Source organism: Antedon bifida, chromosome 1 (genome assembly GCF_963402885.1).
Source record: "Antedon bifida chromosome 1, ecAntBifi1.1, whole genome shotgun sequence".
NCBI classification, from domain to species: domain Eukaryota; kingdom Metazoa; phylum Echinodermata; class Crinoidea; order Comatulida; family Antedonidae; genus Antedon; species Antedon bifida.
The window spans coordinates 2,247,875-2,270,462 of NC_136226.1; the positions used below are offsets into that span (position 1 = coordinate 2,247,875).

General features: G+C 31.5%; 1 protein-coding gene across 4 annotated transcripts in view; it reads right to left on the reverse strand.

Moving 5' to 3' along the window:
* The window catches only part of LOC144837343 (tensin-3-like), a 191,018-nt gene that overhangs the window by 21,614 nt on the left and 146,816 nt on the right, over positions 1 to 22,588 (reverse strand). For 3 of the 4 annotated variants that reach the window (XM_078692407.1, XM_078692425.1, XM_078692417.1), the window contains 11 exons: positions 20,655 to 20,693; positions 8,589 to 8,630; positions 6,826 to 6,902; positions 5,224 to 5,291; positions 3,156 to 3,304; positions 2,775 to 2,897; positions 2,305 to 2,369; positions 1,987 to 2,183; positions 1,774 to 1,834; positions 1,159 to 1,231; positions 473 to 602 (listed from right to left, as the gene is read on the reverse strand). In XM_078692407.1, coding sequence (XP_078548533.1) covers positions 473 to 602; positions 1,159 to 1,231; positions 1,774 to 1,834; positions 1,987 to 2,183; positions 2,305 to 2,369; positions 2,775 to 2,897; positions 3,156 to 3,304; positions 5,224 to 5,291; positions 6,826 to 6,902; positions 8,589 to 8,630; positions 20,655 to 20,693 — 1,024 coding nt within the window. Of the gene's footprint in view, positions 1 to 472; positions 603 to 1,158; positions 1,232 to 1,773; positions 1,835 to 1,986; positions 2,184 to 2,304; positions 2,370 to 2,774; positions 2,898 to 3,155; positions 3,305 to 5,223; positions 5,292 to 6,825; positions 6,903 to 8,588; positions 8,631 to 20,654; positions 20,694 to 20,843; positions 21,036 to 22,588 lie in introns of those variants that run through there. The other variant, XM_078692430.1, reaches the window with a different exon arrangement.

The window sequence follows — 22,588 nt, forward strand, 5'->3', positions numbered from 1 at the left end:
TGTCATATCACTACCATATTTTAACATATCACTACCATATTTGGGCATATCACACTTTTTTGGTCAAACTAGTTTGATAGTGTAGACAGAGCTTTATACTCCAGAATATTTTTCTTTTTGGAAGGAACTAAAACTACTGTAGGCAGTATCAATCATAATCATCAATATGATTTTTAATAGCATAATAATGTAGCTATGGCTTATTTTATTATTTTTATTTTTCAAATATATATTTTTTGTTCCGTTCCACATATATTAACTTTATTTGTGCATAGCACAATCCTTAATATTGTCAACGACTGTGTCATGATAATTCTCTCTGACAGTGGAGTTATTTTAATGGAGTCTGTGGGCTTAAAATGACTTAGTGTCTTTGTACAAAATTACCAACAGCAATCTAATGTTGTTCCATAAACCAGGTGATTAAAATATCCAAGAAATACTATTAACGGATAAACTAAACGAGCCATACCTGTACACGCATCATCCAAGTCGGATTTTTGGAAAACTAGACGATATTCCATGACGGCTGTTGTGTGGAACTGCACGCGGAATATCACGTCTCGTGTTGTAGACCGGAATTTTTTGTGGTAGCATTTTACCTAGGATAAATAATAATTAATTAAATAAATAATTCTTCTAAATCAAAATATTTTTAAGTACATTTTATATGAGATATTTATCAATATTAATAATGTTAATTAATATGAATATGATTATCATTATTTACAATCATTAATTATTTCAGTAGGCCTAAAGTTTTATTAATCATTTGATAATCTCTCATAAGCAAATAATAAAGCTGGATTTATTTTTTATGGAAGAAAATAAATGTTTATTTACTGAAATTGAAGAAATGGATGCTAAGCATAAAAAATTTAAAGCATTTTTATTTAATTCACCGTAATAATCATTGCCATACTGGTACCTCAATCTATTATCGTTGTTGTTACATATTAATAATTATTTACCATTATTTTAATAATTAAATTTATTGTAACTAATCACTAATTACCATATTAAACATAACTAGCGTAACTTTTATATTTCATTTTCACTTGTAACAAATATAATTTCACTATGATCTATGTGTACCAAGAATTAAATGATAATAATGAATAAATACATTAAAGATTATTTCCAAAATAGTTGTCATACCAGAATATCTCCCTTTAAAGGCAAGGCTTGGTCAAATGGAATAGCAAACCTAGTGGTGCCCTCGGTCACGGTGCTGTGAATAAAACAAACAATATAATTTAATCACAATCGCCCAGAAATATTTATTCAGGCAAATAATCCAGGTGAAAGGAAAAAGAATAGATACAAAACGGAAAAACAACAAAAGCTAAATATTCCTACACGCTTTTTTGATTTAGACATTCCATTACTTTACATGCTAGTTAATTATTGATAATCTGGTTTCACAAGAATTTGAAATGCTTTAATCTGCATGACAAGTTTAATGGAATACTGTAATCTCCAAATTGACTTCAACAGCCAATTAAACTAGCCGTACAAAATATTTGGATCTGTTACATTATTTGTGATTGGGTACCTTGAATCACCTATTCCCCACTTAATTCTCATTCTTGCCTACACCTGGATTTATATATAAATCACCTTAATAACAATTCACATATCTAATCAACTGCGATATAATTGAGTGTCACTTTCAAAGGTATGGGCAAGTGGGCTATCTAGTTAAATAAACATGCAAAACTTTGATATGAATGAGCTCGGCTAATAACTTAATAAAATAATGATGGAACTTACTAAACTCCTGAGGTGAAAACCGTCTGCATATTTTGGTAAACTCTCATGAAAGGTCGACAACCTGATAATTAAAATACAATGCAAGAAAATTACAAAATAGTTTCAATCACATTCAATCAAGAAATCAATTTTCTGCTTGAACGATTAACAATGAAAAGTTTTACTACTGACATATCTTTACGCATATGTGATTTCAATTAAGAGCGAACCTACCTCCTTCGGTGTCAAAGTTAGGTACCCCATGTATAAAGACGTAGTGAAGAAATAACGGGCTGTTGTTGATTTGAATCGATCTCGCTAACAACCCTGAGAAGTAGTCGATGTACCGATGTTGAGAGGGGTGCATCGCCGACCCTGTTTTGGCATCTAAAAACCTTCGCATGGCATATCTATCTAAAGCTGTATCAGTACTGAAAGTAAAATAATAATTTGTAATGAACCGTAACAAAGCAATTGCTAATTAAATGATAAAGTTTGAAATATGATTATACAATTATTTATTAAAAATTAAAATACTTGAGTAATATTTACCTGTTACTAAAATTTAAGTAGCCCATATATGCAGATACAACCACACCAATGGGACCACGTCCTCCCTAAAGTAGAAATAATAATATAAAGGTGAACATGTTAAACTTGCCTTTAAACTTAATTTTATCAATTGTATTCTTTTGTGCTTTTTTTTATTTACAAAAAAGAATGTACTTGGTATAATAAGTCACTAAACTTAAGCAACAATTTGCAGTGTCTAGAAGTTTAGAATAATAGGTGGTAGGGTATTTTCCCAAATGACGTAAAATCAAAATGGTTATGATGTACTAGTATTCATGTCACCAATTAGCCATCCATTCTTTCATAGAACGTACTGATGAAGTCTAACTCTAGGGACTGTAAAATCGACCTGAGACATGACTTTTACAGTAGCTGATTGGAAGATTGGAAGATTTGGGGGTAGTGGCCAATAAAAAAAGGTAAATAAAAACGAAATACTGTGGACAAACCTTGCAATGAATAACAACAACGTGCAATGGATCTGCTTTTAACCATGTCTCAATCTGCTTACAAATACTGCAAAGTTGCTCTAGAGGGGGCGCCAGATGATCAGGCCAACCGATGTCGACAACCTGAGAAGATAATTTTAAAAAGATCAACAAAATGTCATCAACACTTTAAACTTTATCAAAATCACATTCTTTTTAGGCAAACTATCAATAATCTTTGACAGTTTAAGTGTAACAATTGGGAACAATTCCAAATTCTTTTTTTTAAATCTTCCGATATTTTATGATAAAAAACAAGATATCATGAAACTTAACTGAATTTCAAATTTATTTGACAGATGAGTCTTCATGTTAAAACTCAATTCAAATTTGAAATCTCACCTGCATATTAAGTTTGTTGATGTCCCGTCGCCGTCGTGACAAATTAAAAAACAAATAGTTGTTTCCATGTTTTCTTTGTAGCATCTGTACGACATCTTTCAGATTTGCTTGATATTGCGATTCAAGTCCACCGGCAGGGAATGACATTGCTATAATGTAAAAAAACACAGTAATGATAAAGGTAAATGCGAAGCCCATGTTGATGAACATAGGGAATGAGCTGTTAGGAGCTCAACATACTAAGTCACTGTATTATGTGGTAGGGTGGCCAGTTCCTTTCCATGCCGCCTTATCCTCCCTAGTATTTTTAAACCTGGTAGGCCAACTCATTTAAAGCTGAGTGGACTGGGAGTTGGTCTTATTAGAAATTGAACCAGATCTTTCCGTATGACAGTCTACTCAACTCAGCTGAATAACAGCAACATCCTTTGCTTGAAAACATAGCTTTGAATAAACCTGAATCCTCCTCCTCCACTATACCAACTTTATAATGTTATAGCCAATTTTCTGGGCAATGTATTTTGTTGAAATTCTAATTAAATAAATATTAATCTATTCTATCACAAGCACAAATGAAGCACAATGAACCCCATTTTGCATGTGCCCTTTTCAAACTAGAGAACAGCAATGGAAGTGATTTTCAACTCTTTAAAAAAAAGTAACTACCATGTAAAAATCCTGTCTACTAACTTGTTTACAATTGAACATACTACAAATTTCAAATTAACATTAAGTACCAAAAGTTTGACTTTTATATTAATAATTATTCAATATTAATCATTGTTTTCACCTTTTCATGAGTGAAAATAATAATAAAACTCAAACATTAAATTGATATGATTATTGTGAAGGTTACCATAAAACATTCATGATAACATAAAATATACATGCATACAGATATGTTCGTGATCAAACATGTTGCCATCCATTAAAGGCTTAGAGAACGAAAAGTTAAGGTATTGTTTATGTCATTTAACATTCAACATTAATGCACTTGGAATTATCTGACCACACGTTTATTTCGTACTCATGCTCTAAACTTATTTCTGTTAAACTACATAATGTGTAGGAGTGTTTATTGGACTCAGAAAGAAGAATAAATTAAGTATGAACTAATTCTATTGAGTTAAAGAGTTTAATCAATAGTTATAAATTTACAGGCATAGAAGAATTAATTAGGCAATTAATTTATAAACAATGTGTGAATTAATGTGAGGATCATAAAAAGCCATCCCCAACCGAGATTCAAATTCGGGACATTCTGCTTGATATGCAGATGTTCTAAACCACTGGGGCTTTCATGATATTGTTCAAATTCGATTGGATAGTAGGCCTACAGTATCTATTCTTTACAATGACAATATCATCCTTTCATGACATGTCAAGTGACTACGCGATATTAAGTTCAACAACGATTCTACACTTGATAGACGTGTAGTGTCCATTGTGAAAATAAAAGTTTGCTGCTAATAATAAACCTTATACAGGACAAATAACAATATAGTCCTACTTTTTGTCAGTAATTCATTCTGTCTATTCTATCTACTGATGCTCAAAAGACAACATACTTTCATGTATTTAGTCATGTACCAGAGGGCCAAGAGATCAACATTGAAATACATAAATATTCATTCTAGACTCCCTGGGTATAAATGTCAACATAAAAGAGGAATGTCATCACTCTATAATGTTTCACGAGCCATTAAACTTGTCTTAAGAAGCAACTAGTATATTGTGTTGAGTCTGTCTATCAGAAAGGCAATGTTTTACTGTATGGACAATAACCAAACTTTTAGTCTTTTGTCACCAATTTTGTTTGCATCCTTGGCTAGCCCTTTACAGTCTATGAACTAATATGGTCACCTAATGTTATGTAACATTGATATGTGATTGATGGGCCCTATGTACTTGGTAACCTCATAATTGGTCATTTAGACTGAATTTTCCTATTCCGAGTAGTTGCCAAGAGTTTATATAAAGATATATTCTACTTGTTAAATAATAATTTTCAATAGCAAACTTACTCTTTTATTTCAATGCAATTTGAAATAAATAAATGTATACTTACATATAATGCGTTCTGTTATGTAGTCCACATCCAAGTCTAACGACTCCATTATGTAACTTTCCACCCCTCTGTGAAAACAATCAAAGTTAATTGTTTTAAACTTCATAAATAATGTATCTTCACCCATATACCCAGTTAAAATATTGGAGTAACTGTTGATGTTTTCATTTTATATTTTATCACTGTGTAAACATTAATATTTATTTATTTTTATACTATATAGCATCATTTATTTGTACTAGGGCTCAGTAGCTGGGATCTCCAACGTCAAGTGTGGTGCCAAACAACGGAATAGTGTGAATTGAGGTCAACGGCACTTGCCTTCATTTACGTAGACAGATCTCCCAGAAAATAAATACGACAGTTGTAGGTATGACATCAAAATAGATAATGCCTTATAAGGCAATGAATAAGTTTAAGAATTTAGCATATGTAAATCATTTTGTACATACTTAGTTTCAGAAAACTTTCTATGAAAACTGAATTGTATTTTAATTATTGTCAACATAGTTATATAACATATCTGATACTTCAACTGTTGTAAAAACTAATCAAAGCTTAATAACACCAACAAAGATTGTTGATTCTTTGAAATGGTTTGGACAGTTTTAAAACACAAATACATTTTACATTTTTAAATATACATGATAAATAAACATTTTTTTACTTCAGCAACAAATCTTTTCCTATAAGAAATATTTCTAACAGAAATGAATAAGTTTGAGAACGTAGCATATGTAAATCATTTTGTAAATTTTCTAATAGAAATATTTCTAATTTCTAATCATTCCATAATTTTGTATCAATAAAAGAAATTAAACACAGTAGTCTACTAAATCTTAAAATATTTCAAAACTTTATAGGCCTATCACTAGCAGTATATTTTCAAGTCATTTCACATTTTAAAAAGGATATTAAAATTGATTTTGCAGGCCTGACAGCTTGGAAGTTTCCTTATGTATGTAAATGATATAAAAAGTGTAAAGTTCTAACTAAGGGGGAAACAGAAATATTGAATTCCTGAAATGCCATTACTCATGTTATTGCCTCAACATATGTTGTATAGGCCATGCCTACAACATGAATGCGATAACAATAACAAATGTGCAGAAAAAAAGAGGATAGAGTTACCAGACCAGACTTTAATAATGCTACATGTTAATGATTTATAGAGAAAATGTAACAAAATGGTTCGATCGTGAGAGTTTATCTGTCTGACCTCAAGAGGGCCGATGACCGGTAATGTACCATTTTGGGAGATAAATTTTTATCTATGTTAAGTGGGGCTATTGGTACTCATCTATCTTACCTGAGAAGGGTTATTGGTACTCAACTATCTTTGGGAGGAGTGATTGCACTCTAGTATCTTACCTGGGACATGTAATCAGTATTCTACTTCTATCTTATACAGGAGGGGTGATCGTACTGTATCTTACCTGGGAGGGGTGATTGATGCTCAACTATCTTTGGGAAGGGTGATCGCACTCTAATATCTTACCTGGGAGGCGTAATCGGAACGCTACTATCTCACCTGGGAGGCCTAATCGGTATTCGACTATCTTATTATACAGGAGGGGTGTTCTACTCTACACTGTGTCTTACCTGGGAGGGGTGATCGGTGGTACTGTTTCTGTCTGTACAGACATTGAATTTCTTTTAGGCCCACTTCCTTGCTTTTGCTAAAAGATAAAAATTATAAAATCAGTAATAATTGATGTGTATGTGAACAATAATAATTTATATGGATTTTTGTTAATAATTATGGGAATCAAATAAAAAGAAAAAGGTTTGCAAAAAATTAGCATTGGTTAAAATAACGAAGATTTAAATTGCCAAAAAAGGTCAAATCAGTCCCCTTCTTACAATCTACAGTACTACAAATTTAAGAAGTAGTAGTTAGAAGTTTAATTCTGTCTTGTCTCGCAAAGTTACAGTGATGCAATTTACAATACACAACATGTACCCCATATGCATGCTGCCGCTATTAAAAAGCCATATAATTTACTGAACTTCAAAGTTTAATATGTTAAAATTTACAATCCATAAACATGTGTTTATCATCAAATAAAAGCGTTGGTAATTTTACAGGTGTTAAGTTGATGCGTAACAGAGTGAGTTCATTCAATTTTGATGGCTTAATCAGTTAATTATTTGCACTTAATTAATGTCATTAATACTGTGTTTGCAGTCAACCTTGACTAAGAGCAGGCCACAGAGCTAAGATCCTGTCAAGTGCATTAACACGTTTGTAAAGCAACTACTGTAGGCGTAAACTGCATTATAGTAAAACCTCTATTAAGGGGACACCTTCAGGACCAAAGACAGTGTTCCTTTAATATAGGGATGTCTCCTGAATATGGGTTGGCCATAGCGTTTAACATCTCACTGGAAAGTGTCTAAGCATTTCTTGTTATAATAATCATAATTTCCACTGCTTGTTATTTTCACAGGGAAGTATCACCTGAATAGAGGAGTCAAAAAATAGGTTCCATTGTATTTGTTGGTTTTTTTTCTTCTTTTTTAGTAGGCCTACTGTATAGAACAATAAGCTATGTAGAAAGAAACAAGCACACAATAATAGCAGATATGTACAAACTACTGTAGCATTTATCTATTCTGAACCTTCCCATTTACAAAACCTGACATTTACGAATGCCTCTTAAACCGAGTAGTACGTAAAATCAAGGAAATCTAACAATAGGACACTGAGCTCGCAAGATAGGAACTTGTAACAGTCCTTTGATCTTATGTCTGGCTGCGACAAATACTGTGCATGCTATGTACATACTGTATTCTTTGTGCAATGTCTGAACTTTACTGATCAGCGTGTCGCAGCCACACATAACCCCTTTGATCTTCGGAGCTCAGCATCCTGTTAGATTGCCTGCTGGGTAAATTCAACTGTATGAAAATATTCATCGATTTAAGGTTCTACTTGAGGATGTTCCATACAAGGGTCACCATTATTGTATACAAAGTTCGCTAACAAAAAGTACTACAGCATCTATTGTACGTAGGAATTGATACAGAACTGTTTGTCTTTCATTCAGTACAGAAGTACAATGATATTTATAATATTCAAGATTTCTGATAAGAAAATAGGAATACGAACTGAAATATATCTGAAATCGGAGGTTTAGTAGGTGCACAATAATTACATATTCTTTTTAATGATGTTTTCCATTATTATTTATTCAGGCAAAAGATACATTTACAAAATGTAAAACAAATCAACAAATTAAACAAACATGACGCAAGGACTGAAGCAGCCTAAGCCACTGTCACCAATTTTAGACTGAAATTATAAAAACACAACAAATTGAAATATTCCAAGAGACAAAACAAGACACTAATTTGAAACTTACTAATTTGACTGAACTGTACGTTGAAGGATCTCCTGATCTCGGCTGCAAACAAAAAAGAAATTTACATTATTGGCATCAAACAAATATCTATTTTGTATAAATTGCTTTTTTTTTCTTTTTAAATTGCCAATTGCTGTCTGAAATAGATTTAGATTCACTTTTTTGTTCATTCTAAAAGAGTTGACTTATATTTTTTAAACAAAATGTTTATGCTACTCGACTACTGTGTATCTAACTTTTTTTCACAATTTATTTTTTAATTGCAATACAAATTTTGATTTTATGGAATAAAGATTATTGATATTATATACAAAACTGTAAAATATTGTTTTTTTAAAAAATAATTTTGTAAGGTATCGAAAGAAAAAAGAAAGAAAGGGAAGAGAACAAAAGAGAAGACAAAGAAAGAAGGAAAGAAAAAGAGAAATAAATGTAGAAAATGACTATAATTATAATTATGACTAAATATTAAACAATTTCCGTTATGAAACAACGCATCAAAGAGAAATGCAACGTCATCAAAACAACACATGTTTGTCGTGATGATTTACAATCTATGTAATATTTCATAGCATCAACATACGTCACCTAAATAGACTCATCCTTAGTAATTCAGTTTCTCAAAATCCGATTATAAATTTACAGCTGAAGTAGATGATATTTGCGTCCAACAAACAAAATAACGTATGTAGAAATACTAGTCATTGAAATATAGAAATTTTAAAACCGATAAAGTTTCATTCATGATCAGATAAAATTAAATGGATTGCTACTCTCATTTAAAGATTGGAAGAAAGTTAAGAGAAGGGTAAGGTGTGTGGTTTATTATAAAAGGAAGTTTGGAAAAATAGAGGAAACAGGGAAGACAGAATGGTCTGATAACATCCATGAAAAACTTGTTTTCTATGTTGACAGACAGATAGATAACGGTAGAAAAGTATATGAGAACTGTTATCTGGCTTCTATGTTGACAGACAGACCGACATACAGCAGTCTGACATAGATTTGGAAAGATTCCGATACGAAGAAAGCTAAGGAGAGCAACAGTATCTATGAAGACACGCAGACAACAGACAAAAAGAAAGTAAACTCTCTACATATTACTTCCCCAACTATTACAGAAGTCATGAATTTCAAATAAACAAACCCCTCTACTTAAATATGGATGGACAGACAGACAGTGGTCTGCTCATAGATTTCCAAAGACTCCGGTACAGGTGGAGGAAAGATGAGGAGACAGGTGGTGTGGTGGTGGCATCTTCTGCAGCATTCATGAGGACACACAGACAGACAGACAGAAAGGAAGTAAAAGCTATATGTAGAAACTATTACAGAAGTCATGACTTTTAAAACACACCTCTTCACTTAAAATATAATCCGTTTTTATTGGCTTTTTATTAACATTTTATAACTCTGTCAAACGTAATTTATTAACCATTTATTTTCACTTAAAAGATTTAAATAAAATGTATTTCAGTTTTCCTAAAAATTACATTAGTAATCATGTCAAATATAATTTATTGCCATGCTTTGATATAAATGGATTTAAATACCATTTATTTTAGCGTTGGAAACCGAAATTACATCTGTTAATGACAATTTAAATGATGCTAAATATAGCTTTGTAGATGGAGGTGAACATTGTACATTTTAATGTATTTACTGTATTTATTTTAATAAACGTCCCGTCCCCCTCTCGAATAAATGTCCCAGGGCATTTATTCATTTTCTTTAAAAAATGCCCCGCCACATGCAATGTACACAATATTATATTACAACCACATTTCTATTTGTAGTAAATTTCATCGATCAGTACAATTTTTTGTTAAATAAACGCCTCCCCCGAATAAATGCCTCCCTCAAATAAGCACCAAAAAACCCTACTGAACAATAAACGCCGCAGGATCATGACATTTAATTAGGGCTCTTTGATGGAATTATGTGAAAAAATCATTTATTCAAATTAATGTTAAATACAAAACAGATAAAAGGAAAGGCAAGGAAATACCAGGTGGGAAACACCTATGCTATTGGCCAACTGGAAACAGCCAAATAGAACAAATTAATTATGATCAAAAATTACAACATCTACAAAAAAATTGACCAACTGCAGACATTTTCTACAACATTTAACATGTAAGTATTAAAATGTTCTCTTAATGTTTAATGTTGTCATATTTATCGTTTAATATAAAAATTATTACATTTGAATGTTTTTTTTGTATACTACATCATCAGTCCGTCTTAATCAAAAGCAACATAATGTTAAGTAATGAAAAAAACCATAAAAGATAAAACGTACATCATTATTCATATATTCAACTGTAAAATGAAGTAGACAATAAATCTTTATAGTCTGTTGCGATTGATGAATATTCTTAATTATACGTCTTCATCTTCATTTAAACGTCTAATTTGTAACAGTACAGTAGTAATCATCATCTGTATTTTACTCGTATAAGTAACTACAAGACAGTGGGCAGGCGTGAATAGGCTTTTGAGCTACAGCGACACTATCATCAATTCTAGCCATCTTAGGGAATTTGTTTGCCTTGAAGGGTTGGCAACAAATCTGTGTTTGCGATATTTCTGTAGTCAAATTAGGATCCACTAATATTAAAAACGTAAAGGTGACTCTAATGTTCATTGAATCTTGGGATGAGCTGTTGGAGTTTATTAACAGTTAATTGCACGCCGCTTTATCTTCCCTAGTATTCCTTATTTTATTTTATGTTTTTATGTGACCAAGGATTACCAAAAGTAAATACCAATAGTAAACTAGAATTTAATTCGTCACTTTGACGAATTATAGGTGATCATTTTTATCATTTTACTGAAATAATTTTTTTTTAAACATGCACGTACGTTAACATACGATCGGAAAATGTTGATGTATGCCATCCTATTATATTCTTATAGAGCTGAGTTGTGCCTATATGCCATATACAATATGTACAGTATATACTGTATATCTATATACAGTGTAGCATAGGTGAAATTACGGGACACACATGTTCTAATTTTTTGGCATGATGACGTTATCAAACTAAACTTTAAGATGACAATTTCGAAAGATAATTAATTGAGCAAAAAAATATAAGATTTGGAAAAAAATTTGGCACGTAGAAGCGCTGTGCGCGCTCTTTGAATTGTGTATAACTTTGACGAAAAATATGAAAAAACTACTTTTTCACTTCAACTGGCCATATGTTAACGTCACAACATCCGATAGGCTTAATTTTTATATGAATTAATATCTACATTTCATCAGCTTTCATAATAAATTATAATCATCAAGGTAACCTTCAATTCTGAAGAGCTGTAAGATATTCAAATTTACTGCAAAGGTGAAATTACACGGCCTACGTTATTCAAGTTTTTACGCGTGATGACGTCATTAAAATGAAGATAGTGTCAACTCATGATAAAGATAATTAATTAAGCAAGCACATACTGAAAGTTGTGCGAAATTCGAGCACACATAACCAAGATGCGCTCTGTTGAATGTGATAATCTACACAAAAAGATAACAAATCCTAATTTTTAAATTCAAGTGGCCATTTGATGACGTCAAAACATTTTGTACGTAAAATGTGTACATGAATTCATATCTACAACTCAATGGCTTCCAGAATAAGTTAAAAAAATCGGGGGTCATCTTGCATTCTGAAGAATTATTTTCATTTTAAAAAAGACCTATTTTTCACCATTTTCAGAACTTTTGTAAAATTAATGTGCGCACTTTGTCATTTTTAACGTGCTCGTATAGCGTTATTTTAAGTCGGAACTGACTCAAATTTGGTGAATGTACTAAGGATGGTGAGTAGAATGAGATTTGTAAAAAGAATTCATGTTTTTTACGCTTTTTAAGTATCGCGCTCGCAAAAACGCATTTTTGCGCAGTAATTTTTTGAAACACGCAAATGGCCTAATTCATGCTCTAAATTGATCAAAACTTAATTTTGAGCGTTTTAAATTTTTAACGCGCGATATCACGCGCATGAACCTACGTGCGCGTGCGTTTTTATTTGCTAATATTTTTACCCTTGATCTGAAGTTTACGTGTAGTGAATTTCATTAATATGTGATAATGAATTATGGAGATATGATTGATAATGTGATTTCGCAAAATGGCGTATAAATGTCGTCACGGATGAGTGATCACGCTGGAAAGCTTATTAGGATTAAGTTATATTATTTGAAAGATATTCTGAAATTTTTGTAATTATTGACATTAAACTTTTTGAGATAATTGTTACACAAAATAGTGTACAGAAACAATAAAAAGAAAAAAAAAAATAATAATAAAGATTTTATACAATAACAATAGGTGATCATTTTATTCTAAATGATCACCTAATTATCACTGTACTATCAGATAGGTGGCTATTTTGTGAACCAGTTCACTGAGGTAACCCCCTACTCGTCTCGAATGATGAACTGGGTTCTTTAAAATGCACACAGGTTTTAACTGTGTACACTGGACCTACGGTTTATAGTCCTTATCCGAGAAGACTTGTTCCTCCACCAGAACTATGAGAGAGTCGGCCTTGAACCCTTGCCGATATTGTTGGCTCTTTAGGTATGTTAAACGGCGCCCCTGCCTTAACCGCCCGGCCATTTGACACACTTTCAACCAGGTACTCATTTACAGCCGAGTTGTACACAATAATAAAATATACTATTCATCCTTATAAATGCAAACATCTTATGGATGAATAGTGAAATAATGAAATTATGTACAATCTAATAATGACATTTCAACAATAAATGTATGCAGTCCACATATGTCACATGATTGATCTAACAGACTTTAAAAGATATTTGAATCCCATACATCATAATACATATCTGAGTACCCATCAGAGATACTAAAAACCGCTATCAATCAAACACTTACATTTTATGATACTGGCCAATAATAAACATTTCTATAATTTTTTTATTGTGAGAAAGTAAACTAAATAGGTGATCTGAAGGTCAATGGATTTAACCAGGTCAAAGTTGACAATTAAAAATCTCTATCAACTCTATCATCATAAAGAACTTTGGTCTCTACCATTTGCTTCACATAATAATGTAAACAAGAGGTAGGGGCAGATCAAAAAAAATTTATGTGACACTTTAAATAAAATATTTTGCCGATTCTCTAGTGTATCCAGACAAATATCCTCATTTATATAATATTATAGGCAAATTCTGAAATACAGTGTCACGTGTGACATTGGTTTATACTCACATCATATAATTCATATGATACAGTTGTAACATGTGACAAATATGTGATGCTTATACTGTACAAAAGTATGGAGAATCAAGTATGCAATAACACAATAAAACCAGTCACATTATCTTCAACAGTAATAACATAACATCCCCATCATCAACAATAACATCACAAACAACATCATTAATATCAACATTAACAACATCATCATCGCATCAACAACATTATCCCGAAAAGCGTCATCGTTTTCCAAACATCAATAACAACATAATTTGATGACAATTTACTGATATTCTCCGTGTCAATGAACCGAAACACATTTCATGTTCCTAATACCAAACATAAATTTTACAACATTCAAATAACTTACCAGCTCTTCATAAATTTCTGCTCTACACGAAAAACAATTTAACAGAGACATAATTCATCAGATCAAAAACCGAAATAACATTCCATAAATTCATCTAAGGTATTGACTTCATATTCCGGTAAAAAAAAACAACCTCAAAAATAGATAGCAAATCAACAGTTTCACCAAAGCTGTGTCCACACACAAGAGTTAAGCCTCCATTGAACAGAGTTAAGCTAAGCTAATCATATCCAAGTTCAACCAACAAAGTGATCTTGTGATTAGCTGCTTCTCATTCACCTCTGTGCTGTTATCTCCGATATACCTCTGATGTACCTCAAATATAACTTATTATGTTCTAAGTGTATAACCAATGTAACGTTAGATCACACGCATTTGAACGTAGCACAAGATTGACTGTATTAAACTACGATAGAGAAAACATTATATGGAAACATAGAAAGTAATTTCCTGTGTGATCCACACAAAAGTACTTTTAGTTGTAAATGATTGTACATTGTCATTAGGCATACTGGTTCTTAACAAAGGTACAAGGCTATGGAAACTTGCATGTGTTACCTATTTAAATGCACTGTTTTGATAATCTTTAAAGAATAGGGATTACTGAACAATAGCAGATGGTCAGATCGCTTAATCTTCCTTAACAAACACATTACTAGGCTCCACTATAAAACTACTGAAATAGAATTACAATGAAGCCCCTAATAAGGTATACCTGTAAGGTCCAATAAAGTGTCCCCTCATAAGAGTGTCCCCTGAAATAGAGGTGTTCCCAAAAATAAAGATGTCCTCTAAATACTGTTTCCAAAAGGAAAAGGAAATTATCACTGTGGAAGTATAGATTTAATGATGAAATAATAAATTGAATTTCTTGTTAAAACTAATTACCAATCTCTGGTAAGATTTTAGGAACATAAAACTTTTAATCCATAAATACATACTTTAAAAATTAATTAATCTAAAAATCTGAAACTAAAAGTAAAAATAAAGAAGATAGATGTGTTGATGATGATTGGCAAATGGTATTAATTGATATAATAATAATGATTTATGGTCTTTCATTTTAAATTAATAGTGGTAGACAATATCACAATGAGTATAGATTAATGTTATAATAATTATTCTTGGAGTAATAACCCATTTAATTAACATAATTAATTTATTAAAACTAAATGTTTTGTGCAATTAAAGAAACCGTTTTTCTAGGTGATACACAAAAATCCACACAATACTATTCTTCTTGTATTCAACACACTTTCATCAAGGTTATATAAATCAGAAAAGAAATTATGTTTGTAATCTTGTAAATTGTTAATCAAATAGCACTTAGCAAAATGTTTTAGACAAATATATCACTAGCCTCAGAAATCCACAGACTTTAATGGTAGAAGGTTTGCAGTAATCTCTATCGGTAAGGAACAATGCAACAATATAGGTTGAAGAATACCTTTATTATACTTTATCCCTTGCTCAAGAAATTAAGTTTACAAAACCTTGGAGATTATAAAGGTAGATTTACTGGCAAAGTACTTGATTCACTACATTAAAAAAGGTATAGCAGGATATATTCTCTGAAATACTGTAATTGCAACAGAGAGATAGATATATTTATAATGCATAAAAGTGTTTATAATATGTACAGTAACATTGTTTCCGAGCACAGAGGACCAAATGTCACATACTGTACAGTAGAACAACTCTCATATCTCAAAAAGGGTCTCTTTATGTCAAACTTCCACCAAACGGTTTTCCTCATCTGTCCATCATACATACTGTAGGTGTAGATGAACCAGTACATCAGGGCAGGGAGGTATAATCAGGTAAACATATCATCATATTTCCGAAAGATTTAAGTCCTTTCCAAGAACTACAGCCCAAGATTTAAGTCTATGCTTTCTTGTGACTCTGGACACGGACACTGAGCTCGCCTTGCCAAGACAGGAACTCGTAACATTCCTTTCATCTTATGTCTGGCTGCGACAAATACTATGTACATATTCTCCGAGGCGTGCAGTGTCTGTTAACAGACATGTAACTGGTAGTGTCGCAGCCACAGGTAAACCCTTTGATCTTCGGAGCTCAGCATCCTGTTGTTAGATTGCTTAGACTGCCATTCGACTCAAAAATGGTACAGTTTAGGTAAGAAGCTTCAATCAATCAATATATAAATCAATCAATCAATTCTGATGTCAAACATGCTTTCACACATTTGTATCAAGGTGACAATTTGTCACATCAGGCTAAATATTTGTGCGATCACAATTTATAAACTAGGGTTCTACCTTTCAAAAAAAGGATTTTCACACTAAATCCTTGTCACAAGTCATACAACCAATTTAAAACAAATAACGTATGTAAATTAACTTCTAAAAATAACCTTAAAATATATTGCCTGCTGAAGTAAATTAAACGAAAAATGAGGTAACAAATCATCTGTACTACATAAAAAGATGCAAATTTTCAAATGTAAAGTCAACAGTATCCTAAAAATTTTGAAAAACTGTTTTGAATATCTTTAAAAAAAAATTTATTAAAGTTCAACCATACTTTATGTTCTTTTAAAAACACATGGTGAACCTCAAAAATAACTTTCCTAGTGTATTTCACCATGCAAGTTACTGTATTATGAATCGCTTAAAACATTTTAAAAACAAACCTCTTTTTTCTTGGAAAACTTCTTCCATTTTGACTTTAAAAATCTGGCTAGCATTGTTATCCTTTTAAAACTTTAATAATGTCCGTAATAAATAATGTTCAAATTTAATCAAACAAGTGACAGTCTCCAATCATCACCTAGCTTTAATGATGACACTTGCTGATGTATTTTTCCTTATAAACAGCTAAGCCATGGATGAGCAGGCATGAAATAAATAACAACTAACTTTATCTTGTTCACTTTTATTGTAAAGGAAGGGCAATTTAGGAGCTGAATTGGTGTAATAGATTTTGAATGGAAGTCATTGGATGAATAACTTTGTATAGTTAATGAGAAATCAGGGCCAATTTGTGTCAGACAAGTATTAAAGTGCTTCCGTTAGCTGTGTATTTCAAAGGCATAACATTGAAATGTGGTACGTACAGTATGGAGGTATTGGTGCTAGTGAGGTTGGCAGTCCAGACTAAGAACTTTTTTTTTGTCGTTTTTAACCTCAAATGTTTCTTAAGCGTTTAAAAAAAAATTTCATTACATAATAAAATTATTTTAAATATTTGTAATATTTATTGACATAAATGTGTTATAGTTCGTCCAGCAGGTGTCTCTTTTTGGTTTCCAGGTATACAGATCATCATGTTAAGTCTTTATGTGGTTGGGGCCAACCTTCCCACCACCATTGTGTTTTTAAACAAGCATATATGGTGATATTTAGTGAGTGCATTAATTTAATAAATCACATATATATTGTGTATTTACGGTAAAACAACTTATTTAAAATGAACCAAACAAATTGAACTTACAATAGACAGCAAGAGAGATAATTCAAACTTCCTACTCCTGTTAAGTTGTATTTTCCAGTACCATGAGTTACAAAATTGGTTTGTTTACTTTAAATTCCAGCAAGTTTATTTTCCTTTTTCAGATTTTTCTTTCTTATGTATGTAGATACATTCAACACTATACAGTTTAGTGACACTATATCCTGCTTGGAATGACACCTTATGTAACTATCATTATGTTGATCACAAGTCATACGATGTAAGTTTATGCTTGATAATTACAATTATCACTACAAAATTATACAAACTTTAAGCAGACAGGTATAGTAGCTGATGCTGTCTATTGGTTGGCATGGAAACAGGGTCGAAGTGGGCCACCTCTGGCATGTAGGTGTCTTTAGAGAGAGTCCCCTGGCAAAGTTAACAAGGTCAAAAGCAGTCAATATACCAATGACATTATATTTCTCTAGAAATGAATTCCTAATGAGAATTACATACACAGGCCTTGTACTTGGAGAATTAAATAGGCCATTGCAAAAGCACAGTTCAGGCCAAGATGAGTATACTACACTTTTAAATGAGAAAAACAAACCAAACTCATGCAATATTGACCTTATAAGGTATACCACCTTCAAAATTTCAATTTTAATGCTAAATACATATTATTGTTTTCAGACACCGTTCCCAAGCTTAATCAAAACAGTTTTAGTGGGACAAGTATTTTTAAGATTTTATAAGTGGCTGTGAAAATTCCTACTTTAATTCAATAAATGTGGTTTTTATTGACAGCTAAATATTCTGTTAATCTTCTACTAAACAATTATTTTATAATATGTGACACTATGTAATGTACTACAGTATTCAACCTCAGTTGAGCAAAGTCGGATTAGAGACTCTACGGACCAAGTTAGGCAGCAATAGTATAGAGCCCATCATTACCAGCACATTGAGAGACGATTCCCTTTTTTCAAGCAAGCAAGCAAAGAAGCTGCTTGTTGTTCATGTTTTATACTTTGTAAATAAATAACAAATAAAAAAACCTTAAGGCCTATTATGTACAGTTTTACCCTTCATATCACAAAGTAAAACTCAGGAGTTTACACACATCATGCGCACACTTCCCGGTTTGTGTAAACTCTGGAGTTTTGCTCAACAAACATACATCTCTCTTCAAGCAAGCAAGCAAAGAAGCTGCTTGTTGTTCATGTTTTATACTTTGTAAATAAATAACAAATAAAAAAACCTTAAGGCCTATTATGTACAGTTTTACCCTTCATATCACAAAGTAAAACTCAGGAGTTTACACACATCATGCGCACACTTCCCGGTTTGTGTAAACTCTGGAGTTTTGCTCAACAAACATACATCTCTCTTACAGTATAATGTAGATGGCATACCAACCAATTAGTTCAGGATTTATCAAAGTAATGACCTACCTTATTTTATAGTACCAATGCTTATATTATAGTTCTCTGGTTGACTGGTTAACACATTCAAGTTTGTTTGAAATTGATAAATATAATAACCAAAACATACAAAAATGTATTTACATTTATGCAGTGGGTGAATGTTTTATCTAGCCATCAGGATAATATCACTGATAACCCACAAAAACGCACCTACCTGGTACGTCAACAGGTGCCAAGAATGCACTACGGCTAGATACAGTTTTTCTTAAATATCATCAATCATGTAAGTATTTTATGTTAGCACCCATTTTACTAATCAATAAAATTTGTTTATATTTAATGTTAAAAAAATATATAGGTTTGCGATTTACAGGTTGCAAAATGAGGTATATTGCGTGGGAGGAACAGATACCAGAAGTTTTATTTATTACCATTATCTATAGACTTTCTTTTCTTTTTGGTAAATTCATTTAATAAAACTTGAATGTAATAAATCAAAAATTCCCTCTTGGAGTCTCTTCTTTACATTCCCAAAATCCCACTCCTGTCCTTTTATACTACCATGATGAATGTCATTAGCCTGCTGTTCACCAAACTTGAAGTCAAAACTATATTGTTGTTTAATTAGCAACTTGAAATAGGTATTATAAATAACTCTTCAATGTTCTTTCAGGCATTGACCCCCCTATTTAAAATATATTTAAAATAATTGTTTGTCTAGGTAAATTACCCCAAATATTACATAATGGCGTTACTAGATAAGAAAATAAACATAAATGATAAATGTGAACTACTGCGAATTTGGACTTCTACTCATCTGTAAAATATATTGAATACGGAATTAAAATCAAGTACTTTAATATGATGATGCTAATGATGACAATGATTTTAAAGTGGTAATGATATGATTAGTCATATGATGACATATACAATGATGATAAACAACGAAAAATAATGGTAATAATATATATTATTTATGATAATTGTAACATATTGGTTTTAAACCAAATGTTGACATGACCAGTAAAATGATGCAACTAATATTGTGTATTCCAATTTACCAATAAAACCAATCTGTTATTATCCATATTTAAGCGCAAAGTGTTCAAAGGTGCTAAGGCTAGTAATGAGTATATTATTGTAAAAAGGAGTGGAGAAAATGTAATTTATTGGCCTTTATCCAAATGGAGTAAAAAAGGCCTAGAAAGGGGTATTTTGCTTGTTTTTGTGTAAAAGAGAACAAAAACGATTAAAACTGATACCGGAATAATGAATATTTTTGTCACATAGAGTGGTGGATTATCATTTGAAGATTTCAACATCAATAAATCCATCAATAGTTGTCTAATTTAAGTATGTACAATTATAATCATAAACTATTAGAAAATAAGAATAAGAAATATGCCAGATCTGAATTATTTTAACGATTGAAGAATAGGTAATAAAACATAATACGAGAAAGAAAAGAAAGATTGCACATTAAAGAAAGAATGAAATGGAAAAAAAGATTGAAAATGGAACAAAGAATAAAAATGTAAAACAAAAAAAATAGAACAAAGATTGAAAATAGATTAAAGATTGAAAATAGAAGAAAGATTGAAAATGGAACAAAGACTGAAACTTACCAATTCGTAATTAACTGGTGGGGAACATCCTGTTGCTACCTACAAAATAAAAAAAAAACACAAAAATAATGTTGAATAAACAGAAATGAAACCTATCATCATTATGACACCAATATCATGCACAATTAATATATTAATATTAATAATTGATTGCAAGTACTGTTGAATGAAGAGTGAACCAACACTCACTGGAACGGAATGCCTGCAGCCAAAAAAAAATCCAAATTAAATGAAACAACAGCGATATATTTACAACGAACAAAAGCCGATGGCAAAGTAATAAAAAGTTATTTTAAAGTTTTGATGAAACAGAAGAATACTGGAAACTTTCCGACAATTCTCACAAGTTTATTCACATTAAAACAAGTTGTTTTCTATGTACGTATATCTTACCTAGATACTAGTGGAAATGAGAGAAAGATACTTGGTAGTTAAGCAAACACTCAATTGCTATTTAAATAATGCTATGTATGACAGTATCCCTGATGGGAAATAACTGCTTTGTAGGGTTTCACTATTCCCTACGGGCTTTTAAAAAAACAACCTACAACACCACATTTCTCTGAAATATATTATCAAATTATGGAGATTAACCTATAAAACATAATTAGTATGGTTTACGTGAGTTTTGCACTTGAATAAAACTAATGGATTTTTAATCCAGTATATTAAAGAGATTAATGGATTAGTTTTAATCTCTTATATTAACATGTTCAATGAAATAAAAATTGTTTTAATTAACGAACATTATTACCAATAACTGCATCCATCAGCCTTTCTTAAATACTTGTTGAAATGAAGTAACCAACAAAAATTCATAGGAATATTTTTGTCCTCCTAATCTATCTTTTCTAATGTCATGTGTATTTGTATTGTATTGTTAGACAAATAAATGAAATAAACAAAAAGTCTTCAGATATACAGTACCATATATGACCAAGTACAGTCCCAGCAGGCTTGGGTATCAAATGCATAGTCAGAGGGTTAGGGTAGCCTTTTCAAACTAGACAAAGTATGAAGATGGCATTATGAAGATGTTTTCCCCTTTTGTGGAAAGCGGAACACCACACCAACAACATCCCCCTTTCACCCCTGTAAACATCCTGACTACAGGCTTGGTTGGATTGCATCATCACTGGCAAATTGAGGGGGTGGGGTTATACTCACACATGGGACTATACAGTACACGTTAATGATATGGCATTACATTTTGGAAATGAACTTTTCATAGTAACCAAAAATATTTTCATAGACATATCTTGGAGACATCATACATAAAGGAGACATGGTATCAAATTTAGAAAATGAATTCCGCAAGAAATTTAAAACAGTTACAACTCATGAGGTGGTCATTGTCAGTTTATAATTAACCCTATTGACTGGACTCTAGAGGGGGGTATAATATTCATACCAACAGTTGTCAGACTTAATATGTATTTTGCTGACTAAATACACCCTTTAATAGGGTTGTTGTACCCATGGAGAACCCAACCAATGTCTTATTTTGTACTTGATCTTAAGTTCAATGCATCCCTGGGTGTTCTACCTAATTGTTTGTTAAGTTTTCATAAAGTAGGTGAATGCGTCCTAATTTTACGCTGGTGATAAGACGATGTTTTGTTATTCAAAATAATGGTTTTCGTTTCAATTTTAACGAATTTGTATAAAATAACTTTGTTGTATAGAAAACTAAAATAATGCCTGTGGATAGGGCATCCCAAACAAAGAAGAAATATTTATTTCATTCTTAAAATCCAATAAATATCTGGGAAGAAATCAAAAACCAATTAATTAAAAATAATATTGCTAACAAAAGTATGCAAAAACTATTGGTATATTCATCTTTAGTAATATTATTCTTCAATATATCCCAACATAATACTAGATATATATATATATATATATACACACATCAGGCAATGAACATTATATAT